The sequence below is a fragment of the Lepus europaeus genome, chromosome 20 (assembly GCF_033115175.1).
Source record: "Lepus europaeus isolate LE1 chromosome 20, mLepTim1.pri, whole genome shotgun sequence".
Taxonomy (NCBI): Eukaryota; Metazoa; Chordata; class Mammalia; order Lagomorpha; family Leporidae; genus Lepus; species Lepus europaeus.
Window position 1 is genome coordinate 46320508 of NC_084846.1, and position 26229 is coordinate 46346736.

Consider the following 26229-nt stretch of genomic DNA (forward strand, 5'->3'; position numbering starts at 1 on the left):
TATTTTACCATTAGATTTCTTTATCTATGAACTGTATTTGTTGGCTTTTTGATATTTCTTTTAACCTGAAGAATTTATTTTACAGCCCATTACCTTGAAATTACCATTTTCTTACTGGAATTGGAAATGATGTCATGTGAAGTAAAATTGAGGTAGTCACTTTACCATTCTATAATTAGAAAGACGGAAGCATTTGCCACTGGCTTTATCTGTACCTATAGATATACTACTATTCATTTACACAAGAGGTCAGTAAACTGTGCCCTGTGAACCAAATCCAGCCCACAGCCTGTTTTCTTTATAATACAAGTTTCATTGGAACACAGCCACTTCCATTTATTGATGCATTGCTTGTAGCTGCTTTCAGAAGACCAGGGAAAGTGGAGCGGCTACAGCTGAGACAGTGTAGCCCAGAAAGGCGACAGATGTTTGCTATCTAACCCTTTACAGAAAAAGCTCACTGACTGGCATCTAAACCCAAGCATGTAAACAGTGATGTAGTCACAACTTCTAATAGTCTTGAAAAGTCATTGCCCAAGGGGACCAGAAAGTCTCTAGAGTTTATCTCGTCATGTGGGAAGATGTTTCTAAATTCAGTTCAAGAAGAAAGGAGCCATTTAATTATGACGTTAGTATGTTGTAAGACCATGTTGATAGTAAATATCTGAATTTAGGGTGAAATTGCAGCATTCTTTAGGGAACATAGGGATAAAATGCTGACTATAAAAACTTCAATAGTAAAGTTAAAAATAAAAAAGTTACAGGTGAAATTTGAAAATGCATGAGATATGGAAGACAAGGAGAGAAAAATCTTCCAGAGTCTCATAGTTGCCCTGTCTAGATGATGACAAATCATATCCAACTGGTTGGTAAACATTCACTTATTAAGTATACATAGAAGGAAAGGTGTGTACACTGCTCAGCATTTTACTTACAAGGTCACCTGTTATAATTCAGATTTCCTTTTTCAAATGACTTGAATCGTATATACTAGTAGAAAAATATAACATTAAATTCTCTTTTTAGGAGATTTTTTTTTTATTTGACAGGCAGAGTGACACAGAGAGGAAGAGGGAGCAAGAGTTCTTCCACCCACTGGTTTATTTCCCAAATGGCTGCAGCAGCCAGGAATGGGCCAGGCAGAAACCAGGAGCCAGTAACTCCATCCGGGATTCTCATGTGGGTTGCAGGGGCCTAAAACTTGGGCCATCTTCTGCTGCATTCCTAGGTGCGTTAGCAAGGAGCTAGCTTGGAGGTGGAGCAGCCAGGATTCAACTGCTGCTCTGATAGGGGATGCCAGTGTCCCAAGCAGCAGCTTAACTCACTATGCTTGAACTATTACCTTGCTAGCCAAGCATCCCAGATCTTCTTTTATTCAGGTATTAGCACCTGATTTCAGCTCCCTGTCAACAATAAAGTAACTGGGCTGCCGCCGTGGCTCACTAGGCTAATCCTCCGCCTGCAGCGCTGGCACACCAGGTTCTACTCCCGGTCGGGGCACCGGATTCTGTCCCAGTTGCCCCTCTTCCAGGCCAGCTCTCTGCTATGGCCCAAGTGCTTGGGCCCTGCACCCTATGGGAGACCAGGAGAAGCACCTGGCTCCTGGCTTCAGATCAGCACGGTGCACTGGCTGCAGCAGCCATTGGAGGGTGAACCAACGGCACAGGAAGACTTTTCTCTCTGTCTCTTTCTCTCACTGTCCACTCTGCCTGTCCAAAAAAAAAAAAACAACAACAACAATAAAGTAGCTGTTACAGACAAACTTTCACCTTTGCTTTTAACACCATTAAAAGTGTGATTGTTCCAGTTGGAGGAACTATCTGTGGTGACATGTTTCAAAGAATTTGGGGAGAATTTATGTTCCCAAAGTATCATTAGCAGATGGTCAACTGTCAACTCCTTACAGTCTCAGCACGAATTCACACGGTAAAGCAAATGAGTGAGAATCCGCTTTACCTAGAAGTACGAATGACAGAGGGGTAAGAATATCGGAAGAGTCCACGGCAGTCAAGTAAATGCAAACCCGGGCAAGTCTGTCTTCTATGACTGTCAGTAGTATGTCAAAAGTATTTTAAAATGTTTGCTGATCTGTTAAAATACAGTGCTTTGAAAGAAAACTGCTATACTCCTGAAAGTTTAGAAAAGATACAGGAATTTATGTATTTGTTTATGATCAAATTCCTTTATTTTTGAAAGGAAAAGTGAAATAATGCTGAAGCAGATTTTATATCATTTATTCCAAGTCTCAGGTTCTTTTTTTTCTTCTCAATCTTCTCTCAGTTGGATTGGCTGCCCAGATATATTGCATTTTTCTTTAAATTCATCAAGTTTTCTGGAGAAACTTTAGAAATGTTATTTATAAAATGAGTGTCTGCAGGAGCAGGAATTTAGTCTAGTGGTTAGGATGCTGGTTAAGGCACCTGTGTCCCACATCAGAGTACCTGGGTTTGATACCCATCTCCAGCTACTGGCTCTAGCTCCCTGCTAATGTAAACTCCGGGGTGGGTGTTGCTGGCTCAAGTAAACAGGGTTCCTTTTACCCGTGTGAGAGATCTGGATGGAATAACTGTCCCCTGGCTTCAGCCCAGTGCAGTCCTGGCTCTGGCTGACCTTTGGGGAATGAACCAGTAGACAGGATCTCTGTATATTTCTCTGCCTTTCTCTCTCTTTCTTTCTATCTCTCTCTCTTTTCCTCTCAAATACCTTTTAAAAATAGTTCTATTAGTCTACTCAGATTGCTGTAACAAAAAGCCATAGACTAAAGACTTAAAATACATTTACTTTTGCAGTTCATTTAGTGCTGAATGAAGACCCTCTTCCTCACTTGCAGACAGGAGTCCTCCCTGTGTGCCCTCACGTGCCACAAAGGGTAATGGGGAGAAGGGAGGAGAGAAAATACTGTCTGGCCTTGTATAAGAACAGCAGCCCCATCATGATAACCCCACCCTCATGACCTCATCTAAGCCTAATTACTTCTAAAAGACACCATATCTAAATAATAACACTGGGGTTAGAGCCTTAATATGTGAATTTTAGGGAAATACAACTGAGTCTGTAGCAACAGCGAATCATCAATGACTTTAAATAAAATTCCTATCTGAGTGTATAGAGATGTAAGGTTGTTAATATTACACTTTCTCAGAAAGCTTTATAAGCAGGATATACCAGTTCCTGAAAACCAATTCAAATTCCATGACTATTACGCAATATAATGCATTATTTCATAAAACAAATATTGATCAAATCCATGCTGCATGTTTCATGTTGCCTTCATGCTACTAGACCCAGGCTGTTGAGAGAACTAAAAGTTAAAACAAATAGCTTCAGTTAATTTTTTGTTGTAAGAAATAGACTCTCCTGCACGTGATTTGGGTCCCAAGACCTATTAGTAACACATCAGTAGTGTTTCATATGACCATGAAAATATTGGAAGAAGCAAACAAGAAGGAACCAATGCTAGGGCATAGAGTGCAAGAGAAAATGGCAATGAAACAGAAAAGTCAAGCCAAAAGGCAAAGAGTAAACTCTGTGTGTTTGGGTACAGTACACTGACCAGTTTGCCAGGGCTCCTGTGTATGTTAGAGGAAGGGGCCATGTTTTGGAGGGTGGCACAGACCCATCCCCTGCAGCCTTTCAGGAAGCACATTAGCATAAGGCTGGACTCCTAAGTGGAGCTAGGGCTTGAAGCCAGGCACTTGGATAAGGGAGACAGTCATCTGGATGATGCACCAGATGCCCACGTCTTCTTTATAAAAGGTTATTTTTGGAGGAATTATTGGGGTTAAACCCATAATATTTGGGCCAATTTATCATTAGCCTGCTAATTTTCAGGGAGAGTTCCACCATGGTAAAATTTAAAAAAAAAAAAAATTAGGTAGAAAAGAATTAGGAGAAGCAGCTTGCTTTAATGAAAGTTTACACTAAAAAAGTCTTCTTTTGACTGATATATTTATTAGTTTCCACCCAGTTTTGTGCTCTTCACTTAAATAAACTATTGTTTAAAACTTTCCAAGTATAAAGTGTTTTCAGGGGAAGGTGATTGGCAGTTGAAAGGATATTGCTTGGTCTGTTTATCTCTGCGTCTTCCCCTCCCTCCTTCTCTAGCCCTATGTCTTTCAAATAAATAAATCTTTAAGAACATTTTTAAAAGAGCTGGCATTGTGGTAGAGTGGGTTAAGCTGCCACCTGCAATGTCAGAATGTCAGAGTGCTGATTCGAGTCTCTGCTACTCTGCTTCCAATCCAGCTTGCTAGTGCACCTGGGAAAACTGCAGAAGATGGCCCATGTGCTTGGGCCCCTGACACTCACATGGGAGCCCCGGGTGGAGTTGCAGGCTCCTGGCTTCGACTTGGCCTACTCCAGCCATGGCAGCCACGTGGGGAGTGAACCAGTAGATGAAAGAGCTCTTTCTGCCTCTCCCTTTCTCTCTCGCTCTCTGCCACTCTGCTTTTCAAATAAATCTTTTAAAAGAAATATTTAAGATACTGCTTGGAAGGTCCACATCCCATATTGGAGCACCTGAGCTTCATGCCTGATTTCTGCTCACAATTCCAACTTCCTGCTAATGTTCACCTTGGGAGGCAGCAGATGATGGTTCAAATAATTAAGTCCCTGCCACCCAAATGGGAGACTTGGATTGAGTTCCAGATATCTGACTTCTGCCTGGCCCAACCTCCATTGGTCATTGCAGGCATTTGAAGAGTGCACCATGGACTAAAGAGCTCTCTGCCTTTTAAATAAATTTGAAAGAATTTTTAAACCACCTTATAAAAAGTTTAAAATCTTTTAAACATTTTTCTTCAAATTTCCTTTGAATATTAGTATCTTAGTAGACTCGGGACTTTTTGTTTTGCTGTGTATCTCTCCAAGAATCTTGTTATAAAATTCTTACTAGTATTTGCCATTTTAAATAGTAGCTGATAAAATAAACTTGGCTCCACGCTGTGTCAATGATGGTTCCTGACTGTGCCATGTGTTGTGATACAGTTAACTCTTCCTAGATCCCAGCCAGCGATCTGGCTGAGCCATACCACTGGGAGCTGATTACTGTTTCCTATACAATCTCATGATAAAATTTTCACATATATGATGAATCTGTGATTCATGAATGAATTTGTGAGATTGGGAAGTACATGTAACTCTTTAAGCTCAATAAGAAAGAAAAGCATTCAGAAATTATAATTAGGGAGTACACATTGACAAACTTGTCGGTGAAAATCTCTTGCACAGAGAAAGACCAAGATCCTTGTATCCACATAGTAAATGACTATAGTCCTCTTGCATTATTTACAGATTTTATCTAATTTCTAAGCACAATTAAGTCTCTTGATAATGAGCTCCCACTCATGCTTAAACTTTCTCCTTTTCATTTCTACATGGTTCATAATCACTAATACCATTTTTTCCATGAAACAATAGGAAACATCACTCACTGGATCACTCAGTTGAACGTGTGCTGTCTCAAATGCTACGGAGACATGATTGCAGTGAGATATACCGTGTTAATATTGCTCAGTTTAATAAGCACTCAGAGCTCTTTGAACTCTTTGTTACATATAATCCTACAGCTTTCAGTGCACAAAGATATTAATCCTACTCTATTTCCCATAAGAAGAGCATCTGTGTGTACATGTTGGATCTAGCAATTTATTTCATCCTGATTATTCAAACAAATTGACAACATGGCTTTGCTTGCTGAAGGGTAATTCACTGACCAATAGAACTTCCCCTTTATTTGCAACCTGAATAATAAGGGAGTTTTATTCCTTTTCAAGAAAATGAAGATGAGCAACTACATTCTGAATTCTACTGGATTTACTTCTGAGCTGCATGGGTAGCCTTCTATTTACAAACTCATATTTGCGTAACACACATATCCATCTCCTTTTAGCTCAACCAATGTGATCTATTCCTTGTCATTCTGTGAACATTTATTATTTTCCTTTTTTTTTTTAGAACAAAGCTCATACTCAATTTATGTTTTTTCAAATTGGCTTTACTTATTCTACTTATAAATCTTTTATTAAATTTATGTGAAGTTTCAAAATTACACCAAAGTAGAAAGAATAAAATGAATACCAGTAATATAGCAATTATTATGCTTACTCAGTTTCAACTGATTATAGCATGTTGTCTTTCTTGATCATCTGCCACTTACCAAACATTTAAAATGAATTTTTCTGGAATATTTTAAAGCAACCCTCAGATAAGATATATGAGAGTGCTTCAAAAAGTTCATGAATAATTCACATTATCTTTTAATGATACTTTTTGAAGCTCCTTCATATATCACCCATAAATATTTGATTCTTTCTTTAAATCTAACAACATTATTTTCACACCTAACAAAATTTACAGTTCTTTCATATCATCTGTTAGGGTCATGTTTAACTTTCTTTGTTGTCTCAAAAATATCAGTGTACAGTGTGTTCACAGTGAGGTCCAAAATGGGCCATGCATTGCAGTGTGGTAGTATATTTTAAGTTGATTTTCATCTAACAACATGCTGAGCTCCTTTTTTCATGACATTTGTTGAAGAAACTGTGTTTTCTTTAAATCTACCTTTACAATATTTCTTCAATATTTGGGCTCAGCATGCCTAACTTGAGTCATAGGTAACCCAAAAGGTAAACACATTGATGTGATGATACCCAGGTTTTCAAATTCTGGGGGCAACCTATCAACTGACTCTTAACAACAATGACAGTGCCTTATGTAAATAAAAGTATAAATGAAATAAATGCATCTTATCAACATAGAGTTAAATAAGAAATTTATTTGAAAGTCATGATTTTGGTATTTTCTGATCTAACTAAGAAGCTTTCATGAATTGTCTGTAAGCCCACATGATTTTTGGCCTATATGCTAACAAGGCTCAAAGAACTTACATCGTCATTACACATGAACTACACAAGCTCTACCTGTAAATACATATACAGTTGTCTGGATATATGTAGCTTTCTGGGGTGCTGAGAAGCGTGCGTAGTATGCTCCTTCTTTTCTACAGTTAAAATCACAGTTTTCAGTGTGTTAGAAATGATTTTTAAGATTTATAAAGTTGAGGGACCAGATGGTTCCCTTCCCAAACATTTAAATTTTCCTCACCTGAATAGCAGGAAGTTCATTTCAGATTGCATTTTTGTGTTTGAATTGTTGTGTTTCCTCTAAGTCAGAATACCAGCTAGTTGAGATGTACGATAAATTTTCAATATATTGTACAAATGGTGCTGTTTCTATGTGGTTGGATAACATTGCATGAGTAATTCGTTCCATAAGTACACTGTCGAAAACCTCAGATAAGAAGAGTAGAGTATTGAGTGGGTTTCTGGGAACAGATACGGGAATTTTTCTTCTTTTCAACTAACTGAAGTACTTAAGATTTTATGGAGGGTAGGTGTATGAACTTTGGATTTATGTGACTAATATAGAGCTGCACAAAGTAAATTAATGTGTTTGTACAGTTATGTTGATAGTGGAGTTACCTTGTTTTTCCTTTTTGGTATCATTTAATGTGATGATAGTTGGAGCAATTCTACAATAAAATTCTACAAAGGACCCTTAATGAAGAATCTAACACAATTTCATTTAATTTTTCAGATTTGTATTTGTATATATTTCAGAGGGCTAAAATGGATGAGTAGGCAAAAATAATTTCAATTCAAAGAACCCAAACTCAGTTATACAATTTTCAGTTTTCTTTTAGTAAGATATAATGCAATCTTCTTCATGGCTTAGGATTCTAATACATATGGTCAAGTCTTTACTTTCCAAATTAAACATCTTTGTCTCCTAGGTCTCCAACTTAGCTAAAAGTCTAATATTGTACTGTTTCTCAGTCTCCTTTTGGGCCTACTTGGAGCAACTTTTCCCATGAACCATGGGAACTTACCAAATTTAAACTATTTGTCAATCCTGCTTCAAATGTCAAATGGAGAGAGGACTGCTCATTGGTATTCTGTGTCATGGGAATTCCTCTTATACCATGCTAGGGATCATGTCCTTTCAAACTAGATGGATATTCTTTGTAATCCCTTGCCTGTGCAAGTCCCCATGATTCCCTCTCCTTGAACGCAAGGTTAGAGCTCTCTTACTTCACACCCACAAGCCCAGCCATCATTTCTCAATAAATGAGTTGATGATTTTTTAAAAATTTTTTTTATTTATTTATTGACAGGTAGAGTTACAGACAGTGAGAGGGAGAGACAGAGAGAAAGGTCTTCCTTCCGTTGGTTCAGCCCCCAGATGGCCACTACGGCCGGAGCTATGCCGATCTGAAGCCAGGAGCCAGGTGCTTCTTCCTGGTCTCCCATGCAGATGCAGGTGCCCAAGCACTTGGGCCATCCTCCACTGCCTTCCTGGGCCACAGCAGAGAGCTGGACTGGAAGAGGAGCAACTGAGACTAGAACCTGGTGCCTATATGGGATTCCGGCACCACAGGCAGAGGATTAGCCAAGTGAGCCACGGCGCCGGCCCCAATGAATCGATGATTTTTGAAACTTAGGAGGGAAATGGCAGAGGGGAGGAAGGAGTCTATAAATGTCATTTGCTCTTTTTCTTTAAGACCTGTTATATTAAAACAATTTTACATCTATGTCCAATAAGTAATAAAATATTTTCTTGTTTTAAATAATTTGATAGGATGATATCTTGGGAGAAAATATATATGAATTAGAATTATTTCTGAGTCCATATGTAATTGAGGAAATGCTAATTATGTTAGATGAACATTACTAGAAATTTCCATTTGTATTTTTAGATTCAGGATTGATGTTTGAGTAGGTGAAGAAGCTGTAGACAGAGTGGGTGGAGGACTTTTATCCTGTATCTCCCTTAACTACTCCAAAGCCATCCCAATAAATTCCCATTGTAGAAAAAGAATGTTTTCTGCAGCTGGTGTTGTGGTGTAAAATGTTAAGCCTCCGCCTACAGAGGGCATCCCATATGGGTGCTGATTTGAGTCCTGGGTGTTCCATCTGTGATCCAGCTCCCTGCTAATGTGCCTAGGAAACAGCAGAGAATGGCCCAACTATTTGGGCCCCTGCACCCACATGGTGATCTCTCTCTATCTCTCTCTCTCCCCCACCTCACTCCCTCACTCACGCTCCCTCTCTCTCTCTTTCTTACCTTCCCCCCTCTCTATATCTGCATTTCAAATAAATAAATAAACCTTAAAAAAAGAAAAAGAATGTTTTATGCCAATGCAGTTTCAAGACAAGTTCCACGAGTATGTCCTCTGCACTCCAACCTACCAACCAATTCACTGCCATAAGACCCTAGATATAGAAGTTCTAGAAGGCCAGCATTGGCCGGCGCCATGGCTCACTAGGCTAATCCTCCGCCCGCAGCGCCAGCACCCCAGGTTCTAGTCCCGGTCAGGGCGCCGGATTCTGCCCGGTTGCTCCTCTTCCATTCCAGCTCTCTGCTGTGGCCTGGGAGTGCAGTGGAGGATAGCCCAAAGTCCTTGGGCCCTGCACCCGCATGGGAGACCAGGAGAAGCACCTGGCTCCTGGCTTCAGATCAGCGCGGTGCACTGGCCACAGCAGCCATTAGGGAGTTAACCAACAGAAAAAGGAAGACCTTTCTCTCTGTCTCTCTCTCTCAATGTCCACTCTGCCTGTCCAAATAAATAAATAAGTAATTTTTAAAAACCAGAAAAAAGAAGCCCAGCATTATACAACAGTATTAAAGGTACCTGGTATTCTGCAACACTGCTATCAATGTCCAATGTTCAACATTAAACTGTTGTCAGAGATCATGTATTATTTGTCTCATTAAATAATTCATTTCTAAGTATACCCCGTGTGTGACATGAGTTGTCATATTTAATAGCATCTCATGAAAACTGCTAAATATTGAACATGTATGTGTATGTAGTTTTCTGTGCCAAGAAAACCACTAGGGGTTGTGTGTTATTAGAAAGCCTGCAAAATCAATTTAATGTCTGATTATTAGAAACAACTCCTACCACAGGTCTTCTGTAAACAAGGAAATAAAATAGGACTCCTATGTAAGCAAACATTAATTTCTAAATTATAGAGTAATTAGACCTTTGAATGTGGTATAAACAGCTTTCTGCTTTTCTTCCAGCCATTACTTGTCGAAAGCAAGATGGAGGGCAGGCTGGCATCCATGAATGTCTCCAGTATGCAGGCCCTGTGCCAGCCCTCACCCAAGCCTGCCAGATCCCGTGCCAAGATGACTGTCAATTTACCAGCTGGTCCAAGTTTTCCTCATGCAATGGAGACTGTGGGGCAGTGAGGACCAGAAAGCGCACTATTGTTGGTAAGAATAATTGGGATGCCAAAGCCAACATTTGTCAAGGTGGAAAAATGCAATGGAAGTTATATGAAGAGGGTTCTGACAATGCATTTGAAAATGCCTTATTGTTGCTGTGCTTACACCTAATATGCCAGGGGATCTGGATGTGTATTTTAATGTAAGTTGGCAGTGATAGAAGCAATAAATAGTTTTAGTAAATAGAAAAAAAGCAGCCTGACTCCCTACGCAAACGACTATACAGTGGTGATAGATTATGTTTTGGTCGAAACATGTACTTTCAGTGGATTACCAAAAGGCTGTTGGAGCAAAGTGGAAAAGTTGCCCTTTCATTTTCTTAACCCATTCTCGCTGTCATAGGTTCAGATTAGCCTTTATATCCTACAAGGAAGAATGTGACTTTAATCCTGTGTCTGAAAACTACATATAAAAGAGAAGACACAGAGAAAAAAAAAGAGAAGTGATCTAACAAGGAAAAGTCAGGATCATCATATTGAATCAGAGCCTGGTACATTAAGAAACACAGTCACTGACAAAAGAAACCAAAAAATACTGGTGCTAGTAGACGTTGCATGATAGAAGTTATAAAATGAACCATCTGCAAAAGTAAGACTGTTGAAAACTATGTAAGACAGCTTATGAACGTTAGACATATATATATATGTAGTTCATTATATATGCTATAATTAAGGGTTATTTTACATATGATACATATTAGAGGATCTTTAAATATAGAAAATATGTATTGTGAAAAAGTAGGCAGACATTGGTTTGAAAATTTGCACCACAACAGACCCACTTCTTATTCTATTTTTCCACAAACTTTTTGTAGTGCTCTTGTATAGTAAGTATACCATCAATATTAATTTGATAGCATTAAACTAATTAAATAAATATTTTCAAACACATATGGAATTTATCCTCAACATGATTTTCTTTTACTAAAAAATTATTTACATTTATATTCAAACATTTTCAAATATTTTTGAGTACTTTTTTCTACATGAATCACCAAGTATGTCAAAATCATTCCCTCTAAAATACTGAAGGATACAAAATCATAATCAGCAGAGTGATTCAAAAAATCTCATATTCTCAAGTATAATCCTCTGTAACCATATACCATCTATTCGGAATTAGCAAGAGAGACATTCAGTCCAACACAAGGACTCTCTCTCCATCTCTTATTTTTAAATGTTATAAAGGAGAGGTTTATGCAGTTACCAGAAACTCACCGGTTATTGAAAAAACAGGATCATTTTAGAGGATTTTAATCATTTTGAAGAGCATAAAATCTAATACAAGTGACTTCCTCACACAAAATGAGGTGTAAGGAAAGCTCCACTATACTAAGCCCCAGCAATCGCCTACATATACATCTCTGTGGGGTGAGAAAATATCATTTACTTATAGGTTTCTGTTATATATGGTCTAAACTGGAAAGAGGAGGCATAAGAAGGTAGAAATTTCAAGAGGCTTGCAATTAATAATGATGTTTTTCAACTTAAATTGTCTGATGGGTTTTCATCCACAGGAAAAAGTAAAAAGAAAGAAAAATGTAAAAATTCCCACTTGTACCCCCTGATTGAGACTCAATATTGTCCTTGTGACAAATACAATGCACAGCCTGTGGGGAACTGGTCAGACTGTATCTTACCAGAGGGGAAAGTGGAAGTGCTACTGGGAATGAAAGTACAAGGAGACATCAAAGAATGTGGCCAAGGATATCGTTACCAAGCAATGGCATGCTACGATCAAAACGGGCGGCTTGTGGAAACATCCAGATGCAACAGCCATGGTAATCCCTTTTTTCCTCATTGCTCTATTTATGTTGTCTTTGGGGAGTGAAATGCATGTGTGTTGCAGTTGAGGGAAAGTTTACACAGTGCAGTGTAAGTTGAACACAGTGTAACACCACACTATACATCATGTGTGTGCAACAGGATATTCAGTATAATGTTGTCTCATCTCCAGCTGGCAATCAAGTCTCCAGTATAGGTGACAGGGAGACTTTGGATGTCCATATCCTCAAAACGGGAAGCAAAAATGTTGCCAGTAACTTTCAGGGCTTAGCTAAAGCCTGTTCATTCAATAGACCCAACAATTCCCAACAAGTCTGTGCTCAGAGAAGGAGTGACGAGGACCTAGGATTTGAGTTCAACTTGAGATTAGAGTTTTAACTTTGACTTTTCACAATTAAATGGACAATCTTTGCAACGTGCCCCAAGTAGCAGAGAAGAAAGATGGAAAGTCATAATTGGGAAAAACTCAAACGTCTGCTCATTCTTTGTTGAGTTGAGATTGGCCAAAGAGAATCAAGAAAACAGAAAAATGTACATGCCCCTAGGGAACTGTGCCCACTTTTATTTTATAAACCCAAATGGAAAGGGAAATTGCAGCAATAATTGACAGAAAGAATAAAATACCAGAAGTTTGTGAATGTTGTCCATATTTGACCAGATAATATACTGAACTGTTTTAGTTATTTTATAGACAATAGGCAATATTAGCAGTGTTTTTTCTTCATTATTTTTATTTTAATATATGCATCCTTTCATAATGGAAAGAGATTAGTTTTCAGTGAGTCAGCCTGAATCGTAGACATCACATATTTGCAAACAGTGGTTGATAATCTGCCATCTTGGTAGAAATGGCCAAGGCAGGATGAGCAAGATACGTGGCTGTTTGCTTCCAACCTTGCTGAAATAACTTCTGCTATTGGAGTTTTCAGGTTTCAGTTTTATTATATGGTTCAGAAATTAACACAAACTGAGAAAACCATCTCACATTTGTAAATGATCAAGATATCATGACATATTTATTGAAATTTCTTAAACCTCTGCCTCCCAAGAGATATGTAAAACTCTTATCTGTCTTAATCTTATCATATAGTTACTATTTTAATCAAAGTCTATTTTTTAGTTCACCCCCAAAAGCTCCATTGTAGCAAAACTCTAGCCATGAATAAGGTCATTATATGTGCATTGCTAAATTAAACATTATTTCATGCACTTAGAACCATAACTTCAAAAGAAATTATAGTGTTTACAATACTCATAGGTAATCTGTACTCTGAGGAACATATCTAAGAGAAACTATTTTATTCTTTACATAAATTACATTGGTATTATCTTTTAGACACTAAGAAAAATGTGAATGCTCTTCCTGTTTTCAGGTGGCAACTTAAAAGGTCATAATAAGGCGTTAAATGGAAAAATGAGAACTGGTGTTTGGTCTAGTGGTTAAGATGTTGGTTAAGATTCTAATATTCCATGTCAGAGTACCTGGGTTTGAGGCCTGGCTTCACTTCCAATCCCAGCTTTCCTGGGAGGAAGCAGGTAATGGTTTAAGTCCTCAGGTCCCTGCTACCCAGGCCAGCACTGTGGTGCAGCATGTTAAGACAGCACTTGGGATGCCCAAATTTCATATCACAGTGCTGGTTCAAATCCTGCTTCTCTGTTTCCAATCTGACTTCCTGCTAATTCACCTGGAAAGGCATTGGGAAACAACCCAAGTACTTAGACCCTGCCACCCATGTGAGAGGCCAGGTGGTGTTCCTGGCTACTGGCTTCAGCCTGGTGCAGCCCTGGCTATTGTGGCTATTTGGGGAATGAATCAGGGGATGGAAGCGTACTCTGTCTCTCTGTCGTTCTGCCTTTCAAATAAATAAATAATTTTTAGAAAGTAATTGAAATTGGCCAGAGGCAGTAGGCTTCTTAGCATTTTTGATTCAAAGCGTGAAGAAAGCAGTACAGCATTCTAGAGAAACACATACTCAGAAAAAAAGATTAATCCATTATGCATTGAACTTCTTGGGGATGTGGAAGTATATAAGTATTCTAAGTGAAACATTGCAGTTTAATTCTTCTGTATGTTCTCCATCATTCCTCTCTCATCTATTATGATCTGTGATGGGATGTTCATTGGGATTTTTAAAAATTAGAATTTATTTGAGAGAGAGAGAGAGAGAGAGAGAGAGAAACTGGCAGAGACAGAAAGATGGTTCCCATCTGTTAGTTTACTCCTCAGATGCCCACAATGGCTGGGACTGAGTTAAGCCAAAGCCAGGAGCTGGAACTAAATCCAGGTCTCCCAGTTGAGTGTAGGAGCCCAACTACTTGAGCTGTCACTATTGCCGCCCAGTGTCTGCATTAGTAAGAAGCTGGGATCAGGAGCCAAAGCTGGGAACCAAAGCAGGCGCTCTGCCGTGAGACCTGGGCATCCTCACTGGCAGCTTCACCACCTCATGGGCTAGTTTGGTGTTTACCAACACATCTACTCAGAGTCCGAGAGGGTGAATGTCTATTGCCTGATTTCTTCAGAAATCGCTTCTCACCCTGTCACGTCGGAATGGTGTGTGTGGAATGTTACAACTTTTCCACTCCATCCTAGTCATTCTCTAACTTGCAATCTCTGTGACAACTGCCTTCTCCCAGCCTAAATAGCTTCCTAGATGGATTGTGGATATAGGGTTTTAAGTGGCTTTGGAGAAGAAAATCTTTTCCTGCTGTCAATTTAAATATAAGATTGATCCCCGTGTGGTACAGTACAGTGACAGTAATCCCCTATTCAATGGTGGCCTTAGGGCATTTCTGTTTAATCATTGTCCAGCTGTAGACCATGTTACCAATCTGATGCTGATGAAGCAGTCTTTCACCAAGTTCATTAATTTGGGTACAATTTTATTGCGTTTGGATTTCTTCATAATAACAGATTATGTGATGAAAAGTGACATAGCTATAGTCCTAAAACAAATCTTAAAGAATGCCTTAGGTGCCATATAAATGTTCATTCAGCTGATTTATAGTATTAAATAAAGTTACTATATATAAAACATTTATAATTTATAGTTATTTATATTTATATCACATAATATATACATATATTTGGGACATTTAACTGTCCTAAAAACATACTACACATGTATATTTATTTTGGTTAGGAAATCTTGGATAGTATCTCGATAGCTTTGAAAACAGTATCACACTTTTTCTACCCACCACTAGAACCCTCTAAATCTTGATCAGTGGATTCACTAGGAATTTATTGAGTGCTTAACCACATAGTACTAGGTATAGTCATCCTTCAGTATCCTGGGAGGATTGGCTCCAGGATCCCCTTAGATACCAAAATCTGCCAGTGCTCAGGTCCCTTGTATAAAATGGTGTAGTATTTGCATATAACTTCCTGCATACTTTAGATCAACTCTGAATACTATGTAAATAGTTATATTTTTTAGGGAATAATGAAACAGGAGTCTTACCAAGGCATTTTTCCTGAATATTTTTCCATTCTTGATTGACCAAATGCATATATGTGGCACCCATGGAGGGCTGACTATATTTCTCAAGTTCATCACCTTTACATTTTCCCAGAACACAGGGTAGAAGTTCTGTAACTTTTAAAATTATATCAATTAACCTTGATTCTTTAAAGACTTTTAGGGGAAACCTAACTTGCACAGGTACAGTTGTGTAAGATTTCCATTTAAATATAAGTACCCCTCAGCCCACCCACCTCTTCCAGATCCCTTTTGTTTTTCTAAGGCATGTAACATACTATATAATTTACTCATTATGTTTTTATTTATTTACTTATTTGACAGGTAGAGTTATAGACAGTGAAAGAGAGAGAGAAAGGTCTTCTTTCCACTGGTTCACTCCCCAGATGACCGCTATGGCTGGCACTGTGCGGATCCAAAGCCAGGAGCCAGGTGCTTCCTCCTGGTCTCCCATGAGGGTGCAGGCGCCCAAGCATTTGGGCCATCTTCCACTGCCCTCCCAGGCCACAGCAGAGAGCTGGACTGGAAGAGGAGCAACCAGGACTAGAACCCGGCACCTATATGGGATGCCGGCGCCACAAGGCGGAGGATTAACCAAGTGAGCCACGGTGCCGGCCCCTCATTATGTTTTTCAATGCTTTATCTTCCCAACAAGAATATAGAGTGAGACTATACTGTTTTAGTCAATGATATATCTTAAACCTCAAGGATAGTAACTGTTCAGTCAATATTTGTAGGATAAATGAATGAGTGAAAAATTAAAGAGAATTTTTTTTTCCCATAGAAAAAGTTGAACTCTACTAGTGTTGCAGCTAATCTACAATCAGATAAGGCACTCTCTTTTTCCCAATTTCTTTCACTCTGTATCACATATCTGGGAAACTATGAAACAGGCCATTGAGAGTAACTCGCATCTTTAAAACAAAGTAAGATCTTTACAGGGCCGGTGTTGTGGCGTGGAAGGTTAAGCCGCCACCTGTGATGTTGGTATCCCTTATGGGCACTAGTTCCAGTCCCAGCTGCCCCACTTCCAATCCAGCTCTCTGACACTGAGCCTGGGAAAGCAGCGGAAGATGGCGCAGTTGCTTGTGCCCCTGCACCCATGTAGGAGACCTGAGTTAAGCTCCTGACTACTGGCTATAACCTGGCCCAACCTCAGCCATTGTAGCCATTGGGGAAGTGAACTAGCAGATGGAAAAATCTCTCTTTCTCCCTTTCTCCCTCCATCACTGTAACTTTGCCTTTCAAATAAATAAAATAAACCTCTTTTTAAAAAAATAAGATCTTTACATACCACAAAATATTTGTATTATGCTGATCAAATATGTGTTAGTTCACCCCATGTACTAAACACGAGATGAAATACTAGTCCTACACCCATTCCCTGATTTGGATCAGTAACACCAACAGTGGAAAGTCTGTTCTGTTGCCATTTAAGGCCGCCTGTTCAGAACTTCCTGATTTGTAGAACACTAGAGATTTGCACACTCTTAGTTCACTTTAGTAATTAGGACAACTTAGGTTTTCGAAAACTCTGTTTACAACTTTGGGAGCATGGGTATTTATTTTTCCTTCTTCCCACTCACTTTTCCTTGAAAAAATAAGGAATATCACTTCAGTTTGATTTATCTGAAAGGGATATTTTGACGGTAAATTGGATGAAGTATAAAAATGTCAGATGTTCCGATTTTGCACTCTATGAGCTGCATAACTCTTCCTGTACACTTCTCTTCGATCTTTACCCTCGGGAAATTTCTCTTTCCTATTTCACATAGGCAGTCTAAGCCATAACATACTATCAATAAATATTCAAAAACTGAACTCGGTTATATTTGTGAGGTTTCAAGAAGGCAGAAAAATCTGAGGATTTTTCTTCCTGCGCCCAGATTGCTTCATATGCAAGGCTCTCCTATTGTCTAAAAATCAAATATTGCTGTTGATACCTGTCAAATATTTATCATCAAGGAAAGACCCTGAAGGAACTCGAGAATTGACTGTTAGGTTACATGCTTGTCACTGAGTAAGAAACCAGGTAATAAATATTTCAGGCTTTGCAGGCCCGAAGATCTCTCTTGGAGCTTCTCAGTTCAGCTGTTATAGCATGAAAGTGGCAGTAGACAATATCTGAGCAAATGGGAATGCCTGTGTTCCATTCAGACTGTACAAAAACAGTCTGGCAACTGTTTCTGGCATCACGAATCTAAAGTCTTGCTACCCAAAACTGTTGGAAATACACCCCTTCACAGACCCATTGCATCATAGTTTATACTAGGAGAAATCCTCAGAGGATTCCATTGCACATTTTTTTAAAGACTCCATGTGAATGCAGGAGCCCAAGCACTTGGGCCATCTTCCACTGCTTTTCCCAGGCCATAGCAGAGAGCTGAATCAGTAGTGGAGCAGCGGACTTGATCTGACACTCACAAGGGATGCTGGCACTGCAGATTGTTTCCTTCATGAGCCCTGAGTGATGCTGCCTTGAGCAAAACAGTTTTCACCTCCATGTAGCCATTCACTGACTATCAGCTGTGAAGAATAGAGCCTTTGGAATGTTTGATATGTATTAAAGTGAGTCTTAATAAGGTGAAAGTCTACTTGGGTTCAATTTTGAAAACAAAGTCTGTAGGGCTTTTTGGAGAAAGGATCTTGGTAATGAGTGCTAAGACAGTGGTACTGTGGCATAATGGGCAAAGCGTCCACCTACAGCACCAGCATCCTGTATGAGTACTGGATCTTGCCTGGCTGCCTCTCTTCCAATCCAGCTCTCTATGGCCTGGGAAAGCAGTGAAAGATGGCCCAAGTGCTTAGGCCTCTGCACCCACATAAGAGACTCATAAGAAGCTCCTGACTCCTGACTTCAGTTCAAAACAGTTCCTGCCATTGCAGCCATTAAGTGAGTGAACTAGCAGATGGAAGACTTTTCTATCTGTCTCTCCCTCTCTCTCTCTCTGTAGCTCTGCCTGTCAAATAAATACATGTGAAAGAAAAAGGGAGGGAGGGAGGGAGGAAGGGAGGAAGATAGATTGCTAAATTGCTAAGACTCACACCATGGAGGGTGTGGTTATAGGGAAAGTTGAGGAATCATTTTCTTCTCTTGTAAGGAAGGGTAGTGTGTGTGTGTGTGTATAAAACATTCTAACATATTTAGCTTTTTTCTTCATTAGGTTCTTTTTCTCACATGTAATGCTAACACTATTAAGTGCTTAATAGAAAATTAATAGTGAATACTACAGGAAAATAAAAGCCCAATTCAAATTTGTCCTTTGCTGAAGAATTTCTATACTTAACGAACTTTAACAAATAAAAGCATTCTACATTTACAAATCAGTACATTTTTAAGCATTTTTCAAAAACACTTTTCATATTGAAAGAGAAAAAATTCTTAAGTTGTTATTGATAATGTATCTGTCAAAATATCACAATATATCTGTCAAAGTATTAAGGAAGAAAAAATTCTTTTTCAATTCAGATAAAGAAGAGGAAGCTGTAGATTTATTTGCTGTTCTATTGATAAATAATACAATATTACATTAAGGTATTGAGCACATTTTATTTTGTGCACTCAGTAATTATGATCTGATGACTGAAATTGTCAGGACTTCCTGCTGCCATGGGCCTATCATGCTGCCATTCAGACAGCTGCATAGTTCACTTCATAACCTTTTAATTATTTCCATTTGTCTCCTAACTGTAGTCACAGTTGAATAGTTCAGCATAGTTTATCTAACTCCTGATTAGTATAAGATTAATTTCTCTTTAAAAGAGTGATTTTTATTGACTGCTCCCTGCTTTCTGCCTCTACCTATTGTGCTTCTCAGTGGCATTACAAAGAACCTTCTGGATGTTAATGAATGGCATTAGCAATTGTTTTTGTAAGCATCTGTGGATTCAAAGGGTGACCATTAAAATCCAATAAAATGCAAAAACCCTGGCTAACACCCAAAATTACTCCTATGGGATTTGTTTCATGGGTAATTTGCATTATGGCACTAATAAAAAGAAGGCCCTACAGATTTTACACATGAAGCAAAGTGATATCGGACAAGACCCCCTAAAATTCACACTAAAATGTGGCCCCTTAAAGTTCCATAGAAATGCTAGCCGGGGTGCCACATGTACTACCAGAATTTGGGGTGCCTTACGATTTCACCACGGGCTTATTACTAAATCCCCGATATTAATAAGCCCAAGAGGGTTCTTGCCTAATATTTAGAGAAGAATTCTAAATACCAGCACAGATAAACGAGGCAGCATGGTACGTTTTAAGCTTTTATTTAGTGAGAAAGGTGCTTAGGAGAGTAGGAGAAAGAAGCGAATGGGGGTTCATACAGAGCACCAGGAACCAGCCACGTGGATGAGCATCTAGGCCAGGAAGCCTAGAGCACATGGCCCGAAGGCCATGCGCCCTGGAGGCGTGGGGCTACAGCAAGCCCCTTCCTAGCAAGAGGCCAGGGAAAAAGAGCCGGGCGGGCACACTGTGCCCCAGGCTTTTAACCCACTCCAAAGGGGAGTGGTCAATTAACCTGATTGGCTGGTGGGCACCCCGGTACGGCCAGGTAGGGGAATGAGGCCACACAAGGGCATGGCAAAGGCATCAGGTAGGAGCATGAGGTCACACAGGGGCGTGGTCTTCCAGTTCACAAATCCGATCAACTCCAACCAGTATGCCTGCCTACTTCAAAAGGGCTTTTAGTAAAATATCTTCACATTATGAATCCAGCTTAGTCTTGTGTGGCAATTTTTAACACTCTTACATCATAACCTAAGCACTCTACATCCTTATTTCACCAGCCTCTCACAGTTCTTTTTTAAAAAATTAATTAATTTGAAAGGCAGAGTTACAGAGAGAGAGAAAGAGAGAGATCTTCCATCCACTGGTTCACTCTCCAAATGGCCACATCAGCCAAGGCTGTGCCAAATCAAACCAGGAGACAAGACCTTCTTCCAGGTCTCCCATGTGGGTGCGGAGGCTCAGGTACTAGGGCCATCTTCCACTGCTCTTCCAGGTGCATAAGCAGGGAGCTGGTTTGGAAGTAGAGCGACAGGGGATCAAGTGGTCCCCATATGAGATGCCTCTGTCACAGGTGGTGCCTTAACCCACTACACCACAATGCCAGCCCCTCTCAGTTCTCATGTTGTACCTGAGCGAGTGCAAACAAAGGAGCTCCATACATTGATAAAATTTGATGGTCCTTTATTGCTGGCGGTGGAGAGTGGGCTCATGCCCTAAAGAACTCTCGACCCTGAAGCCCAAAGCAACAGGGTTTATAAAGGCAAGAACCACAAAATCGGGAGGGGAATACATGGTTACTGGGGTCAAGCTGACCTAAAACCTATACAAAACTAGTATCAATTATAATCTTGACAATACCAGTTACAATCTTAACAATTCCAATTATAATTTTGACATTAATCCAGGTATTGGTTTTAATCATATGTAGGACATAGACAAATTACATTTTTATCATTAACCCAGGTGTAGCCTACTCACTTCCAAGCTTGAGTGATCGTGGTAGGGGGTTTCTGTGCTCTGCCAAGTGTGATGTAGTGGACTGCTATTGTTCAACTGTTTTAGATCATAGTTTCAGACCAGAGTCTCACGGTGTGTGTGTGGGGGGGGGGGGGGCACCTTCCCAGAATGGCGTCTCAAATGCTCCAAAATGGAGTCCCTACTGTCAAGGTGCTACTTCACTCATACAGATGATTTGAAAGAAGATGTCATGTTTCAGTGACCATCTCTGGCCACTGCAAATACCAGATGCTGTCTTATTTGTCAGGGATTCTTCTACACAGGTCGCAGGTGTGGGATTGTGCTTTGTTTTGTCTTTTCTGTAGAGTTATTTATTCATTTGAAAGGCACAGTGACAGGAAGACAGAGCCAGGGAGAGAGAGAGAGAGAGAATCTTCCTTCCTACTGGTTCACTCCAAAAATGCCAACAATAGCAGGGGATGGGCCAGGTCTAAGCCAGGAGCCCAGAATCCTAAGGCTCTCACATGCCTGCTGGGATCCAAGTACTTAAGCCATCATCCACTGTGTTCCCTTGTGCATTAGCAAGAAACTGGATCAGAAGTAGGGTAGTAGGGACCCAGAAGGGCACTCCCATATTGGATACAGCGTCCCAAGTGGTGGCTTAACCAGCTGCACCACAGTACCCAGCCCTAGGATTGTTTTTTATTAGAATTTGCAGGAACAGATAAGAGTCATTGGCAAAATTTGGAAGAGGAATACATCTCCAATGAATAAAATAAATCTCCAATTTACAAACAGATTTTAGTTTAACAGTTTTTGCTTCTAAGTCCTTGTGTGGAACTCAAGATACATCTGATAAAAATAATTCTGTAGACAATTCATGCCCACTCAAATATAACATAACTAGAATATATTTGTTTTGTAATGGAATTCTATCAAAAATTATATTGGTTCAGTATTACAGACTAATTAGAAATAGATTTCATTGAAAAATAATTACTTATCATAGTGGATACTTTTATTTGATGGAAAATATATTTAATTAGACAAGGTGAAAAAGCAATAAATAGTCTTGCAAATAAGGTGAAATGAAGTCCTGATTTCTCTGAAAAGCTTTTTTAGTTTGGTAGTATTTATTTAATGTCTAATCGATTTAGAGTTTTAACTTCTCATATGGTTGCATAGCTAAGCTAATATTGCTTTCATAGTTAACTTTAAAGACTTGGATTTTTTTTTTTTTCTTTTTAAATGTCAAAAATGGTGGCAGAGGGTGAGGGGCAGATTTGTCCTAAGGTAACTGGCTGCAAGTTTAAAGAGCCAAGGAGAACAGGGATGGGCTCTATGGATACTTAGGTACAAAGAGAAAGCATAGCCTGGGGTCAAATTTAAATAGAGTGTGGATACCAGCACTATTCTCACATAGGCTCCCTGAGGGGGCAATGGAGGTGATGAGGGAGAGATATGGAAAATTTCCTGCAGCTCCCGTTCCTGTCTGGTGTGATGGAAAAGCATCTGCCATGATCACTTAGTCCTGTGTGCTCATATCCCTGGTACCTCATCTCTGCCACCTGACAACATGGTTTGCAAACCATGGAGCCCCTCTGGCGAGGCTGTCAAACACAGCTTGCAATACGTCCCATGCATCCATTTGGCTTCCCTTTCAGGCTTTTTAGGAAGAAAATGTTCCATTGCCTAAAATAAACTTCATTACCAAGAACAAATCATTATGTGCAACAATAAAAAGTAAAGGAATTTGAAATTTTCCTTTACCAGTAATTTCTGTTCTCATCCTTTCTATTAGCCTCTGACTCCTCATTCCCTCTAATAACGCAGGGAAAAAAATAGCACCAATTTCAATGTGAAATGATAATCTTGTCCATGTCTTTAATAGTCTTATTGATACAACCCTAGTGTTGTTCCTTACTTATGTTGTGTTACAAGGTTTTGCAGTTCATAGGAATACAGGCCATTTGCTTGTGCTGATCCAGATGTAGACCCCTATTATATTCCTAAAACCTTGCAAATCCAAGGATTTTAAAGGTCTCTATTGCATTAGCTCAATTCAGTTTGCCTTTTTCCTCCTTCAGATTTTCATCAGAATGGACCAGTAGTGAACACAGCTTACGCATAAAAAACACTTTTATAAAAATGCCTGAAGAAGGCATTATATATTAGACATACTTATATGGGCTCAAAAAGTAAACCTGAGAGCACACCAACGAATTAGTGTATATGTGAAATGTAGTTTTTGAAAGAAAAACTTTACTTTCAATATTTTATTGAATATTTTATTTTCAATATTTACTTTTAATCTATAATCCATTTCTACATGGTTATATTAAAAGTCTGTGTAGCCGTTTCTGAAAATTTTAGTTAATCTGCAATTGACTCCTTTTTGATATTTTAAAGATATTTGAATTTGAAAAATAACTCAAAAGTTATCTACATTAAATTCTCCCTTCCTTCTGCTAAGATTCTTACTAGCATAAAATTACCCATAAATTTGACCTTTAAAACTTTGAAACATAAAATAATACAAGAAAACCTTTCTTAAGCTTTTAGAGTTTTGTGTTTGGTTAGCTATTTTCGCATTTTCTTTCACATCCAGAAACAGACAAAAAGAATAGAAACTATTTTTTTTTAAATCTTTAAATTCTGTATGGTCCAAAAAATATTCTTAAAATTCTGTATGGTCCAAAACATGAATCCACTTGTAAAACATCCCAGTCAATACCTGTATGGAGGCTCTATGTTTCCCTGGTCCAAATAGATTTTAGGAGAAAAGGTCAATGAGTGCAGCATCCAAGTCATTCTCCTAGGGATTCACAGTTCACGTTATGAAAAAAGAGAGAAGGAAGACAAAGAAGGAAGAAAGGAAGGGGAGGGATGGAGAGGGAAGAAAATAAGCCTAGGAGAATGAGAACTGTTTACTAGCTTCCTAGTTTACTGTAGCAGTTTTCCAACTTACGAACAAATGTTTTTGTTAAAATTGTGTTTAGCACTTATTAGAATCCCACAAATTAGTATTTAAGGATCTTCCTTTGGAAATAATTCTATGACAATATTAGATTTTCATTGATTGAAGAGCAGTACTCTGTACTGAATCAAGTTAAAAATCACTCTAACAGAAGCTTCAAAATTATTTCCTATTATTTAATAATTTAGATACTCTCTTAAACATATTTGTCTTGATACAAAATCCTACAAACTTTTGGCTTGCAAAGTAACTTTGTTTTGCTTGCCAAAATGAATCATTTGGACCCTGTCTCTAATTTTTAACACCACGTTAGTCAAAATGGTAAATGTTATATTTGTAGAGAAAGTCAGCAAATGCCTTAATCTATGTTAATATTCCCAGGATTTGTTAGTTTGATAGGAATATCAAACTATAGATACCAGTGCTTACATGAACAATGTTATTGCCATTTTTAGCAGACTAGCTGAAAGTGCAAAGCACTTCTCACACTAACTACCTGGAGTTAAGCCCTGCTTCACAGGTTAAGGACTCAGCAGTTCACAAGACACCAGCTGCAAGTTTGGAAGCCGCCAGGGCAACCTTTCCTTTTGACAAGCTGGCCTCAAGTTTCTGGGATCCTAAGCAGCCTCAAGCTAAGGCGTTCACTGGAATGACTCGCAGAACTCAGAAGAACACTATAGTGACCATTGCAGTTTTATTCTAGCAATAGGATACAAATTAGACCAGGCAAGAGAGACAGGTAGGAGGAGTCTGGAGAATCTGAAACATGAACCATGCTACCCATTAAGCCAGGAAGCATATGCAGGTGAATTGCCAGAGAGTCACCAGAGCTTTGGGGACCAGAGTGAGTGAGTCGTTGGCTGTGTGATTGACTCAGTCTCTCCCTCCCTGAACATCAGGCAGATGTCAGGTGGCTCAAGGCTGTCTGCCTCTAATCACAGCTCCTTCCTATCTCTTTAGCATAAACTCCCAGGTGAGGGGACTTTTTAAAAGTTCATGAAAAAGTGGAAATAAAACCTAGGTTTAATTTGCTGTAAAAAAACATTTCAAATCCATGCATAATTTTCATAAGATGCATTTTCAATAACTTTTTGAAGACCTCACCTATCCATATATTTCACTTTTTTTTTACATCAAAATAAACTTTTACTTTAATTCCATTCTTCCATGAACTTTTTGAAGTATGCTTGTATGATCCGTGGAGCCCAGCATGACTAAGAAAGTTTTCTGGGGCTGGTGCCGTGGCACAGCAGGTTAAAGCCCTAGCCTGAAGCACCGGCATCCTATATGGGCACTCCTGGCTGCTCCTCTTCCGATCCAGCTCTCTGCTATGGCCTGGGAAAGCAGTAGAAGATGGCCCAAGTCCTTGGGCCCCTGTACCCACGTGGGAGACCTGGCAGAAACTCCTGGCTCCTGGCTTTGGATCGGCTCAGTTCTGGCCATTGCAGCCATCTGTGGAGTGAACCAGCAGATGGAAGACCTCTCTCTCTGTCTCTACCTCTCTGTAACTCTGTCTTTCAAAAAAAAAAGTTTTCTTACTTGGGAAATTTCCATGATTAGACTATGCCTTCCAGAAATGAGACAAAAACCAGCTAAATTCTTTATTACACTACAAAAAGCTTTAGAGTTTTCTATAAGAAATTGTTTGACAATGAACTTGTACATAGACACACCTAAATGAATCCAAATGTGCCTGGTTTTAGGGTAAGCTCTCAGTACTGAAATTGCAAAAATAACAAAACATCACAGTCATTCATACTGATTTTGAAATGTTGAGAAAATCTAGGAATGCTTAGCATATATGAAGATAGATACCTTCATATGTATATAAAACAAATAAATATAAATGAAAACAGCACTTCATTGTAGTTATATAAATTTACCTGGGCCATTCACTATAATAAATTGTCAAATCTTGATTTGTAACTTTTTATCCAGTGAATATGAGTTTGATTAGAACATTAGAATGTAAGATTTGGCTTTAAACATAATTTGGATTTCCCAGGTTATGAAGTTACCATTTTTTTTCTAGTGTTTATTTGAAAGGAAGAACAACAGAGACACAGAGAGACATAGAGATCTCTTCCATCCACTGGTCCACTATCCAAATGCCCACAAGAGCTGCAGCCAGGAGTCAGGAAGTCAGTCTGGATCTCCCATGTGTGTGGCAGGAACCCAAGCACTTGGGCCAGCATCTGCTGCCTCCTAATGTGCAAACCAGCAGGA

At 39.1% G+C, this 26229-nt stretch overlaps 1 protein-coding gene across 1 annotated transcript in view; it reads left to right on the forward strand.

Annotated features, from left to right (window-relative positions):
• The window catches only part of THSD7A (thrombospondin type 1 domain containing 7A), a 449664-nt gene that overhangs the window by 381944 nt on the left and 41491 nt on the right, over positions 1-26229 (forward strand). The window contains exons 12-13 of the mRNA XM_062178382.1: positions 10087-10281; positions 11810-12073. Of these exons, the coding sequence (XP_062034366.1) occupies positions 10087-10281; positions 11810-12073 (459 nt within the window). The remainder of the gene's footprint in view (positions 1-10086; positions 10282-11809; positions 12074-26229) is intronic.